General features: G+C 40.8%; 1 protein-coding gene across 1 annotated transcript; it reads right to left on the reverse strand.

Annotated features, from left to right (window-relative positions):
- Window positions 1-4,573: 4,573 nt before the first annotated feature.
- On the reverse strand, window positions 4,574-9,883 carry LOC129741794 (uncharacterized). Its single transcript, XM_055733582.1, has one exon. The coding sequence runs from the start codon at window positions 9,881-9,883 to the stop codon at window positions 4,574-4,576; it is 5,310 nt and encodes a 1,769-aa protein (XP_055589557.1).
- Window positions 9,884-13,232: the final 3,349 nt, after the last annotated feature.

The raw sequence follows: 13,232 nt of genomic DNA on the forward strand, positions 1-13,232 counted from the left end.
TACAAAACCAGATTTCGAGTTTCGGGTTAATTTTGATCACTATGGTTTTTACGTACATATCTCAACTTTTTCAAATTTTTTGTTTTGATGCCATTTAGCACAGAAGGCTCAAAACATCGATAACATTAATTTTTTGTTTGGATTCAATTGAATGTTTAACGTTTTCTTTCAAAAACAAATACTCTCAAAAGATGGACAATGTTGCTGCATACATTTAGGGGCAAAAATTTTAAACATTTCACAATATTTTTTGGAATAAAAAATAAATGAAATTTTACCTTCATGCAATTCCCTAAGTTCTCGCACTGTTCCCATGTTCTTTTTTCTTCCCAAACTTAACCATTTGATAGGGTTTTTAGCCATTTTTTATACGGGCTTTTTCGTCGAAAATGATCGTTTATTTTCAATATCCAAAAACTACACAGCTAAAATTATTTCCTGTAAAATTACGCCAATGTCCTGTAACAAAAAGGAGCAGGACATTTCTAGAGTTTGTTTTGATTAGGTCGTATGAACCAATATAAACAAAATTGAGTTGTTTGCTGCAAACGATTGATAAGCATGTACTTTATCTTTGGTAAAAATTGGTTTCATTTTATCATAAAATAACTTTAACACAATGATTTGAATTTAGGACGTATGTAAACTTTTTCATTTTTCAGTGCAATTTGGTGTTTGCGTCATTTTGCGTTGCTGTGTATTTGCCGGGATGCAAAAGGTCGCTAAAAACAATTCGTCAGGTTGGTTTTTACGACGTAATGCTTCGTCGCGAAATTTTCTTTGTCGAGTTATGAAAATTCGTGTAAATTTCAACGAAAACTGTGTTCGGGAATGATCTTAGCTGTCCTGATAATATAAATGGCTCCAAATTTGTGTTGGGTGAGTACCATCAGCTTCAATTTTCACTGTGTGAATGAGTATTATTTTTTTCATTACAGAGGCAAACGAAATAATCAAAACAGATGTGCGATGCTTTTTTACACTTCTTTAACGGTCAGTAGCGCCAATGGTAGTGGTCAGAAATGTCCGGGTGGACTCCCAATGGCAAGTCCAACAATACAATAATCACAAATGCCATCGCTCAATGATTTTCGCATACTAATCAGATAGGATTACCATTCAAAACTTTTCTTTAAATATCTCCGAACGAATAACTGAGGATTTGGGCCAATGAAATCAGTTTTTGTAACCAGAATTATCAAATGATCAAAAGGGCTTTTGCGCCAGAAGAGAAATGCAGTATGTCGTGAGTACATCTTCATTGATAAGAACTGATTTAATGCAAGTTTCAAGTACATCATCATGTTCTACGTTCAGTTTTATATTATGTTTCGAATTTGCAGATGAATTTGACCAGTAATAACAAAGTAAGAATTAAAAAGGTGTTTCTGAACTTTAACATCGATTTTCTCAAAACATGCTAGGTGGTTCATACGACTTAATCAAAACAAACTCTAGATTTACCGTAATTTTACAGGTCGAAAAGCAAATTATGTGACATTTAATTTTCAGTGTACAACTTTTTTACAGGACATTTGCTGTAATAATAAATGAATCTTCGTTAACTTTAAAGGAAAACAATTGACAATTTCAGGTTTTGTTAATTACAGATTGATTTTTTTTTCAAGGCTGCAGTTTCAGTGACACGTAATAGTCCAAATTTTTTCTGTGTATAAATAATAAATTTGTCCCCATGGATAATAAAATTGTCCCCATATCGATGATACATTCGCAAAAGTTCGAAACCATTGAAAATGTTTGTTATTATTCCACTGTTAAAACAATTATTCTATTAGAGATAAATCTGTTAAATGTGTGTTGCTATTATAAAAATTAGATCTTTGATGTATTTTTTAAAATTGTATTTAAACCATGATTTTTAAGCAAGTGCAAATTATTAAAAAATTAATAGAACTTCGCTCAAATAGAACGCTCAAAAAATTAAAAAGATCAACTTTTCAAATATGATGAAAAGATTGAGGAAACTTTAGAATCAATGAAAGGAAGAACGTTAGCCATGAATATCATTTTTTAAGATAAAATGACAATAATTGCAGCTTTTTCGACTTTGCCGGAAAGAAAAGATTGTGTTTTTTTTAGTTCAAACACTTCCATGATCCTCTAGTTTCATTTTCAGTCTTCAAATTTTAGAAATCTGTTTGGATTGTGTCAAGTTTTGCAAATTGTATTCTTTGAATGCTTCTTCAGCCGCGATCACTGTTTGAAAATCCAATTTAATAGCACGCATATAATTCAAAACTGCATTTTGAATTGTTAAAGATAGTTTAGTTTGTAAACTATCAACGATGGAGGGCTGGTTGACTTTTGTATTAATTATTTTGAAATAAGTTTCTGAATAACTTGGTTTGCAAAAATAAATGATCGTTAATTTTTGTGCAGCGCTGCCGATAAAATTACGACATCTGAAAGAGGCATTCTCGAAGCAATACGCACATGTTAAAAGTGAGTTGAAATATTTTTCAAGAAAATAATTTTTTTTGTTTGTATCATAGTAAGACAACGAAAAAATATTTCATGTACTTTGGAATTCCCACAGTATTAGACATTCCTGCAACAAATTTACCCAACAGAAGTTTAAAAATTGACATAATTCTTGCTGTATATAACATATGTATATCGATATTTGATTTGGTCCGGTTAAACACAAATGTTATTTTAGTCATAAAACGTTTCATATTTAGTAATGAATATAATAATTTGGTCTGAGAAACGAGCTTTCAATATTTTTTAAAATTATTTTTCAAATCAATCCAAGCAGAAACAGTAGAAACTTGTACCGAATCTCATTAATTCTGCCATGCCTCTATATTTTTGAAAGGAAACAAATTAAAACAAAAATATTTTTATTATGTCATAACTAAAAACAAGTTATTCATTTATTTGCTCTGAATATTAAAAAAAAATGGTAATGTGGCCCCAGCCTACCTCATCTTCAAAATTTGGCTCGCCTGTTGAAAATGTTGGTCACCCATGATTTAGTGTTATGTTTTAACGTTTTAATAGATAATTTAAACGAAATGCGCAAAAACAAACACCAACCAATGCATATTAAATGTTTGATATTTATGCATAAAATTTCATAGTACAAAACATTTGTGTAGGAGCCTCGTTACTTATCACTATTGAAATAACGTTTTTTTGTTTAGGAAGTTCATGATTCGCCATGCTGTTGCAGCGTTATGAAAGCGTGACGTGACGAAGCAACGAAAAACCTGTTTTCAAAATTTCTGCGTCGTCACGTCACGTTTTCAACCTAGTTTTTCTATAATTTTTTGATTTTTTTTAAACAGGGTTAAAAAGTTTTGTGAAAAAATATGTTTGCTGTAATACATATCTCTTAAACATATCTTTTTTCCTAAAAATGTAGGGAAGATGAAATTAGGTTGCTGCGATTTTTAAAAGTCATTTTATCCCTCGTCGTCACGACAGGTTGTTTTTCTAGAAAAACTTGGGAACCACAAGTTCGCAAAAGACAAAAATGCGCTAGATCGGCAAGTCGCAGAGCTATGTCCAGAATGCAAAGAAGAGAGATGGACCTATATACATATGGTAAAGTACCTCGTTTCTGCCGGCTAAAGTCCTCTGATTGCTATCCTTCCAGGTGTAATTATGATGTCCAAAACGGTAAGTATCTCTTTCTTTTCAGGTTCGATGGTTATTCCCAGGATGGTAAGTGTAGTTTCTTCTTCAGCGTGTAAATCAATTCACAGGTAAGTTCTCATTCTTCATATATTTCACGAAAGAAACACTGATATTAACTTAGATTACACTTATATTACTTAAATTAATTAAACTTTAACGATTTGATCACAATAATAACAACGATAGAAGAACGTAAATTGGTTTGTTTATAAGTGACGTCTTCGACTGCCAGCAACAGAAAGTCACACGTTTCTTCCCAAAGGGTCTTTTATAGACGGCCTGGCGGAAACTGCCTTTCGCAGTTTGATCGCTGCTAACGCGCCCCAATATGACAGCAAGCCTCATCGTCCAAACTTCACACTCCTAGTATTTCTCAAAACCAGATAGCGCCACATCACCCAAATTCGTGTATCGCGAACATACTGGCCCCTTCAGAAATACTTTTTCTGACAGCATCCATATGAGTTCGTCCGTTGGAGCGTGTACTTGACGATGGCCCTTTCTCGTTGAGCGTGAAGACAATGTTTACATTGCATCGTACAGTCGTGAAGTCGTGTTGAATTGTTGGTAGGTAGGTGTTCTAGAAAATTTTAAGACCCGGTAGCGGTTTTTTAAACAAGTGAAAGGATTGGACAGGAACTCACCGTATTCACTGTAATAAAGTGCCTTGAAATTTTGTGAAACCGTTGCTATCGGGAATCGAGTGGGGTGGAACTACGGTGAACGGCAGCTCAATCCAGTTGAGCAGGAACGTACAAAACAAGTAAGTGGTAGAAAGTGCTTGTGCGATGAAAAGTCGGTCGGTTGTGTCGTGAATCCTGGAATAATTAAGACCCGGTAGCGGTTTTTTGGTGTTTAAGTTGCATTGGACAGGAACTCACCTGATCCAAGCCAAACTAGGCCTTGGAAATTATAGTTTACTGCTGCAGTCGGGATCAGGTTGAATTCCTTCGAAAATTTTGTCTGGTGTTGATTGTTCGGCTCCTGCTGTTGGTTTTGATTCATCAGGCGTTGATGCAATCGGCAACAGACAAATTTTAGCCACCGGTCTTGTGCAGTAGCCCTTAGGAGTCTGGAGAGTGACCACCCTGGTGATGCCATCTTTTCCCGGATGAATTTCTGCTACCCTAGCAGTCGGCCAGCGAATCGGAGGAGTTGCATCGTCCTTGAGAAGCACCAATTGATTTTGTTGTATCGACACAGGTGAGTTGCACCATCTAGCCCTTGGTTCTAACGTAGCTAAATATTCCAGGTGCCACCTCCGCCAAATATCTTGGAACAATTTTTGTGTTTGCTGCCACTTTCGGAGATAGTTGAACGGAACTTCAGCATGATTTTCATCCGGAACAGATTTAAGAGCAGTGCCGACCAAAAAGTGTCCCGGTGTAAGTGGTTCATAGTCGGTAGGATCATCGCTAAGAGGAACGATTGGCCGAGAGTTCAAACAGCATTCTATTTGACACAATAAGGTGTCCATGTCATCGTACGCTAGCGGACGATCGCGGACCACGCGCAAAAAATGCTTTTGAGCTGAATTAATTGCTGATTCCCACAGCCCTCCAAAATGGGATGCCCTCGGAGGATTGAAGTGCCAGCGGATGTTCAAATCAGTACATTCGGCTGCTACCGTGTTGGTGTATTCTGGATTCTTGAGCAACCGTTTTAGCTCATTTCTTGCCCCAAGGAAATTTCTACCGTTATCACTGTACATGTCGGAGGGTGGACCCCGACGAGAAACAAAGCGTCTCAAGGCTTGAAGAAATTTTGCTGTTGTCAAATCGAATACAAGCTCGATGTGGACAGCTTTTGTGCTGAAGCACACGAAGATTGCTACGAACGCTTTGGTTGGGGCTGCGCGACGTTGGGGAGGCTTAAGCAGAATCGGGCCCCAGTAGTCGACGCCTGTTTTCGTGAATGGTCGGGTGGCAGTTATGCGCTCCCTTGGTAGCTCGGCCATAAATTGTTCCACCAATTTAGGGCGAGCTCGGACGCAAATAACGCAGCGGTGGACGACAGTTTTGGCCAGATTCCTGGCCCCTATGATCCAGTACCGGAGGCGCAGGATTCCCAGAAGCAATTGCGGTGCTGCATGCAAATGTCTCTCATGGTAGCATTCGACGAGCAAGATGGAGAAGCGATGCTGATAAGGGAGTAGAATTTGATGCTTGGCGTCGTAGGTCAACGATGATCTGTCGATGCGCCCTCCTATGCGCATGAGGTGGCTGGAATCCAAAAACGGAGTGAACCATCTCAGTCGAGATTTGACGGGAGTTGGTTTTGATGCTTCGAGGGCTGCGACGTAGTCGGAGAACTCCTGGGCTTGTACTAAACGGATGAGGACATGCTCAGCATCGCGAATTTCGTCCGAAGTGAGGAATGGCTGGAATGTTCGGGAGTTCCGTGGACTCCGACGAGTTAGAGAAAAGCGCAGGCAAAACGCTGTTACGCGCAGCATGGTTTGAAATTTGGAAAACCGTGCCACATAAGCGTCAATGAATGTAGGTTCGATTGTGGCTGTTAAAACTGTGGATTTTGCTGTTCGATACTCCAATTGGGTATCGAAGGTGTGATTCGATGATGATGCTGGCCAAAAACTTTGGTCTGATCGGAGCCATTCAGGACCTTGCCACCACAAGTCACAAGCGAGAAGCGTATCTGCATCAATGCCTCGAGATATGTGGTCAGCTGGATTCTGCTGACCGGCTACGTGATTCCAGGTCGATCCTTCAGTTGCGAGTTGAATCTTGGAAACCCGGTTAGCAACGAATGTGGTCCAATTGGATGGAGTTGACCTTAGCCAGGCTAGAACGGTAGTGGAATCGACCCAGAAAAAGGTTGGAAAAGTTTTCCCAAAGGCGAATGAGATCTTTTTGCTCAGTTGGGCAGCCTCGAGTGCTCCGCAGAGCTCCAGTCGGGGTATGCTGCGCTTTTTTAAGGGAGCCACTTTTGATTTTGCGGTTAGCAGACCAACTGCAATGTTGCCTGCTGTGTCGGTCGACCGAAAATAAGCGCACGCACCGTAAGCTTGCTCGGAAGCATCAGAGAACAAGTGCAATTGAACAGTTTCGAAATTTGATACTACGATACAACGTGGAATTCGTAGCTGGCTAAGGGATGGTAGTTGCGAAGTGTAGTTCTCCCAATAACTTGCGAGAGAGGCAGGCAGTGGCTGGTCCCATCCCCAGGGTTTACCGTCATCCGAATTAAGACTCCACAGAGTCTGCATGAAAATTTTTGCAGTGACGATGACTGGACCGACCAAACCCAAGGGATCGAATAGCTGAGCGATCTGTGAAAGGGCTATTCGTTTGCTCATTACCGTGTTGTGGGGTTCATCAGGTACCTGGATTCGAAAACGTAAATTGTCCGTCGATGGTTCCCAGTGCAACCCGAGAGTTTTGATACATTGATCAGCCGCCAACTCGACTGAAGATTGAAGAGCACGTCTTTCCGGAGAGATGCCGTCAAGAACTGCTTCGACATTCGATGCGAATTTCCGGAATTCAAAACCTCCACGTTTGCACAGTTGATCCAGTTGATTTCGAATTTTAGTAACTTCATCAGGAGAGCTTCCGCTGGTTACCAAATCGTCCACGTACACGTCCTTCCTCAAAACCTTTGAGCCTTCCGGGAAATGCAGTTTTTCATCGTCGGCAAGTTGCTGAAGTGTTCTGGTAGCAAGGAAAGGTGCACTAGCAGTGCCATAGGTGACAGTTTTTAGCTCGAATGTGCCGATGGATTTGTCGGGAGAATTTCGCCAGAGAATTCGTTGGAGCGGAGTATCTCGTTCGTCAACCAGGATTTGGCGGTACATTTGTTTGATGTCAGCGATCAGTAACACTGGGTTGATTCGGGTTCTCAATATTATGGCTCGTAGATCATCCTGTATAACTGGCCCGACCATAAGCGCGTCATTGAGGGATTTTCCTGTCGAGGACTTGCAAGACGCGTCAAACACGACTCGCACCTTGGTAGTGGCGCTGTCAGCACGAATCACGGCATGATGAGGCAGATAGTATTGTGGATTGGAGTGCAAAACTTCGTCTACACGCCGCATGTGTCCAAGGGCTAGGTATTCCGCCATGAAGTCCTGATATTGAGACCGTAGATCACTATTCTGTTGCAAGCGAGCCTCAAGCATGTGGAACCGACGAAGGGCAATGCTGCGATTGTCACCAATTCTGGAATCGGCCTCTTTCAAAGGAAGTCGTACTATGTATCGGCCTTCCGAATTACGTCGAACTGTTCGGCGGAAGTGATTTTCGCAGGCAGCCTCTTCAACCGACAAACAGGAAGCTGAATCGTCTTCTTCGATGGCCCAAAAACGTTGCATTAAGCGGTACACGTCTGCGACAGTTGCGACATTGGAGGCTACGGTGCTAACATTATTGAAATTCGATACCTTTCCGGATACTACCCAACCAAGAACGGAATTCACTAGAGTAGGAAGAGAATCTCCGAGAGGTACTCTTCCGGAAGTTTTGAATAGTTCGAAAAAGATATCGGCCCCCAGAACGACATCGATATGATGGCTTTCGTAGAAAACTGGGTCCGCTAATCGAATTCCCTTTGGCACGTTCCATTTGGAAATATTTAATGTCGTGGATGGTAAGTTCAGGGTAAGTTTTGGTAACACAAACAGTTCGACAACAGTAGAGAATTCTGTAATTCGGGAATGCACGGTGGCCCGAAGTTTACAGCGAGCTTGAACGGATGACTGGCCAATGCCAGAGATCGCCAGATGAACCTTGTTGCGTTGAACCTTGAGTTTTTGAGAGAGTGCTTCGGTGATAAAACTGCACTCGCTTCCAGAGTCGAGAAGTGCTCTAGCTGGATGAGTATTGCCACGATCATCAACAAGATTAATCACGGCCGTTGCGAGAAGTACCTTGTGAGAGCGAAATCCACTGGGAGACCGTTGAACTGCCGCGGACAATGATGAAGAACATTCGTCACCGGTGGGAATGGGATCCTTGGGGGCGTTGAGATCAGTTTTCGATCGGTTAGATTCAGCTTGAACGGAGTCCTGGCTGCAAATTTGGCTATGGTGCTTCCCTCTACATTTACGGCAGGTGTTTTTGGACTGACAGGTTCTGGCTTGATGACCCTTTCGTAGGCAGTTACGACACAGCTGCTGGCGACGCACGAGCTTCTCCTTGTCCTCGGTGGTCATTTTCGAAAACACAGAGCATTGGTAGAGAGGATGATGTTCAGAACAGGCATGGCATTGACGAAACGAAACTTGAGTGGCCCCATTGCTGACAACTGCCGCTCGATATACTGGTTTTTTCGACGCAGGGATGGACGGAGTGTCCAGATTAACATTGCTGACGCTCTGCAGAACCGTAACCCTTCTTTGGAGAAACAAGACCAAATCCGGAAACGTGGTTGCTTCATGAGTTGATGCAAATTCTTCCCAATCTCTTCGTGTTTTAGCATCAAGTCGAATACTCAGCATGCGAATAAGAAGAACATCCCAATACTCAGTTCGTTCACCCAGTTGCTTCAGAATTCGGACGTTGGCTTCGAATTTTTCTACTAGGGAATGAAGATCGGTTGCTGATTCTCGCTTCAATGGCGTAAACTCAAAAAGGGAATCGATGTACGCTTGCTTGAGGCGTGATGGATTTTGGAAGTGTTCGACGAGCAGATTCCAGGCAACAGGATAGTTGTTAGCGCTGAGCCCGATTGTTTGAATGAGCTTTAGTGCATCTCCAGCCAGGGAGGATCGCAAATAGTAAAACTTTTGTATGTTAGACAATTCACTGGAAGAATGCACTAAAGAAATGAACAGGTCGTGGAAGTTAAGCCAATGCTCGAGCGTTCCGTTGAATACGGGCAGTTTAACGTCGGGTAGTCGAATTTGAGACGACGCAGGGAAGTGCGCACTGGACTGAGAAGATTGGATGCATGGTGCCGAGTTATTTTTATTGACGGAAAGCAAAAATCCTTTGACACGGTAATATTCCGTTTCAAATTGAGCACGCTGCTTGAGTTGAAGATCGATGACTTCCGGATCGTCAACTTCAGCGGCCTCCAACTCAGCCTGAGTTTTGCAGAAGTCCGCCCATAGGACTCCGAGATTCTCCAGCCGAACCGGGACTTCAATAGACTGGGTATCTTCTCGGAAATTATCGACGAACACCCTTATTAGGCTGAAGGATGTTTCAATGCTGCGTAATCTTAACTTGAGCGACTTGATTCTGCGCTCGGCGGCCATCGTGCAGGGTTATCTGGAAAAAGGATTCCCAGCGGAGCACAAAACGTCACACGTATAGCTATATAGGAAATATAATTACCTTTTAAAGGCAATTTCGTGCCTTGTATTAAATTTTTTTTTCCAGGAACTTCTCCAACAGGATTGATGAAGGAAAGATTTCCGACAACGTGGTAAGAAACAAAAACTCCTCGCAGGAATGGTAAGGTTACGAACGCTCGGAGTTCGACGAGCATCCGGCTCGAAGGACCATATGGTAAAGTACCTCGTTTCTGCCGGCTAAAGTCCTCTGATTGCTATCCTTCCAGGTGTAATTATGATGTCCAAAACGGTAAGTATCTCTTTCTTTTCAGGTTCGATGGTTATTCCCAGGATGGTAAGTGTAGTTTCTTCTTCAGCGTGTAAATCAATTCACAGGTAAGTTCTCATTCTTCATATATTTCACGAAAGAAACACTGATATTAACTTAGATTACACTTATATTACTTAAATTAATTAAACTTTAACGATTTGATCACAATAATAACAACGATAGAAGAACGTAAATTGGTTTGTTTATAAGTGACGTCTTCGACTGCCAGCAACAGAAAGTCACACGTTTCTTCCCAAAGGGTCTTTTATAGACGGCCTGGCGGAAACTGCCTTTCGCAGTTTGATCGCTGCTAACGCGCCCCAATATGACAGCAAGCCTCATCGTCCAAACTTCACACTCCTAGTATTTCTCAAAACCAGATAGCGCCACATCACCCAAATTCGTGTATCGCGAACAACATATAAGGGGCCGTTCACATACCACGTGGACAACTTAGGGGGAGGGGGGGTATATGGAAATGTCCACGCTTGTCCACGGAGAGGGGGGTAGGGGTTTGGGTCATGTCCACGTGGACATACTTACTGTTTGAATCTTAAAATTTCAAAGCTTTCCAGTTTAAGTTTGAACAATTAAAAACCACTTGAAAGCAAGTAATAAATATGATCATTAAGAAATTTAAAAATTATTTTGTATTTTTTTTAAAATCGGCCATTACAATAAAAAAAAAGTCAAAAAGTAGTGTTTTTTAACCGTCGAATGAGTTTTTTTTTTAAATTTCAAATCTGTCCACGTGGACATCCGGGGAGGGGGGTAGGGGTTTGCCAAATGTCCACGCTTGTCCACGGAGGGGGAGGGGGGTGTCAAAAATCTCATTTTTCTGTCCACGTGGTTTCTGAACGGCCCCTAAGGTACAGAACTTCCCAAATAACGGTGAGCGGCAACAATCGACGGCTAAAACTCGGACAGAGAAGCTCTACGAGAAAATGCTGACAAAATATGGCTCCCGTGTGATGGACGACGAAACGTGAATAAAAGCCGATTTTAAGCAAATTCCGGGGTTGGAGTTTTTCACCGGCAAGAGAAAATTCGATATGGACGACAAATTTAAAAAGAAGAAAATGTGAAAGTTCACCTCCAAATATCTCGTTTGGCAGGCCATCTGCTCTTGCGAACTGAGCATTGAGCCTTTCGTGACAAAGGGCACAGTAAATGGAGAGATCTAAAAAATCTGAGTGCCTCGAGAAGCGTGCAGCAGCACGACGAAGCTCCGCTATTTTGGTCAGATTTGGAACCATGCCACTATTCTAAAAGTGTCCTGGAGTGATATGAGAGAAATTTGGCATGACAAATTCGGTGTCACAATAATTTCGTGTTCGCTCTTTATCAATTATTAAGTGAACTCAACCCATAAATTTTAGAAATCTTTTTCTTATAAAAAATAGGGTGTTTACTATTGCTTTAATAATATGGTATTAAGAAGTTCACATTATATTCTTACGATTAACATAAGTATTGGCATAAATAATGTAAGATTAATTTTTTCGTGTGGGAAATATTTTAAAGTGATGAAAAAAGATCTTCAAGTCATGTTTTGTTAGATTTAAAACGAAGTGCAGAAATTCCAAAATAATAATTTAAATTTTTTTTAGAGAATAGGTTTGTTGTTTGTTCTACTTGGCAATTTTTTTCTAGAAAATATGATCTATGTTAGACATTCCAGTTTCCATAAAAAATGCGAACATTTTTAGGAGTCAGTTTTTGTATGTTGTATGCTGTATGTTGGTTATCCACCATGGGTGCACGGATTCACCGCAGTTTTTGTCTAAGTATGTACTCGCCTGCATTCTTTTAGATTATTATGTTCGACAAATCTCAAATATAGCGCGTACACTATACCCGGACCCCATGGCTCCGTATGAACTGTTATGGAGTGAATGTATTGCGTGTAAGTTATATATTGGAAGAACGAGTGAACTAGTTTACTTCCAGGTATTCCGGCACAACACAACACATATTACATGTCGGATACTTATGGGATTCGAACCCAAAAGATTTCTTGCCGATTCCTGATATCGCCCAGTACGCCTGGCATACCAAAACCAGACTCGCGCCATCCTTTCCGCTAGGCCACATCGGCGCTTGATATTTGTAGGAGTCTGTTTTTGATTGTTTTTGTCTTTTTTTAGGTTTTTTTTTATGTGGGTGTAATAGCTCTAACTTTCATCTGTTAATTGACGTAAACAATGCATTAGTATACGCTATAACGGCAAAATGATCACAAAGGAGATAGTGTTCAATGTGCTTCTCGCCCACACGACTCAGATGGTGCACTGGGGAAGAAATCGAACTGACAAGCCGAGATGAGGTGTTGCAGTGAGTTTGATTCTCATTTTTTATTTTTTGTTTCTGGATGAATTATCCAATAGGATGAAAATCCCATAAATTGTTTTTCTTGTTTCACTTGAATGTAGTGGTGTGTAGTGGTCATGCATCATTTTACCTGGGAGCTCGAGTCTTTATGGAAGTAGTGCTTTTCCAAACATAAATATCTTTTTTGGTACAGTAGACTTTTCCGAGCATTTTCGGCACAGAGATTTGATAAACAGGCATTGGATTTTTGCAACCTCTTCTTTGGGTGTACATACGCCCGGAACCCACCTTAGAACAGAACCCAATGCAGTAACTGCCCTGAGGAAATATTTCGGAAGGGAGGTGGTACTCATGCTTATGTGCTTCAATTGCAACAGCTTTCAGTCACTTTGAGTTAAAACTCATTTGTATCCGTGGTATTGATAAAAATGGTATGTGTGTTTTTTCACGACTCTAGTGATGCTTTCATTCTTTAATGTGTGTATAACGAAATAGCCTCTTTAATATTTTATTTACAACCAATTTGAGCTGATCGATTGTGTTTCTGATAATGAATCTTTCTAGCAAATTCCTATTTATATGCATTTCTCACAAGACAGTTCCTATCCATCAATCGTCATACTAGAAAGGCTTCCACGGAAACATAGAAAAATTAATTTTATTTGTACC

Source organism: Uranotaenia lowii, chromosome 2, assembly GCF_029784155.1.
Source record: "Uranotaenia lowii strain MFRU-FL chromosome 2, ASM2978415v1, whole genome shotgun sequence".
Taxonomy (NCBI): Eukaryota; Metazoa; Arthropoda; class Insecta; order Diptera; family Culicidae; genus Uranotaenia; species Uranotaenia lowii.

Bases quoted from the DNA above. Each gene is read 5' to 3' on its own strand.
- LOC129741794 (XM_055733582.1), bottom strand. From the start codon at position 9,883: ATGGCCGCCGAGCGCAGAATCAAGTCGCTCAAGTTAAGATTACGCAGC.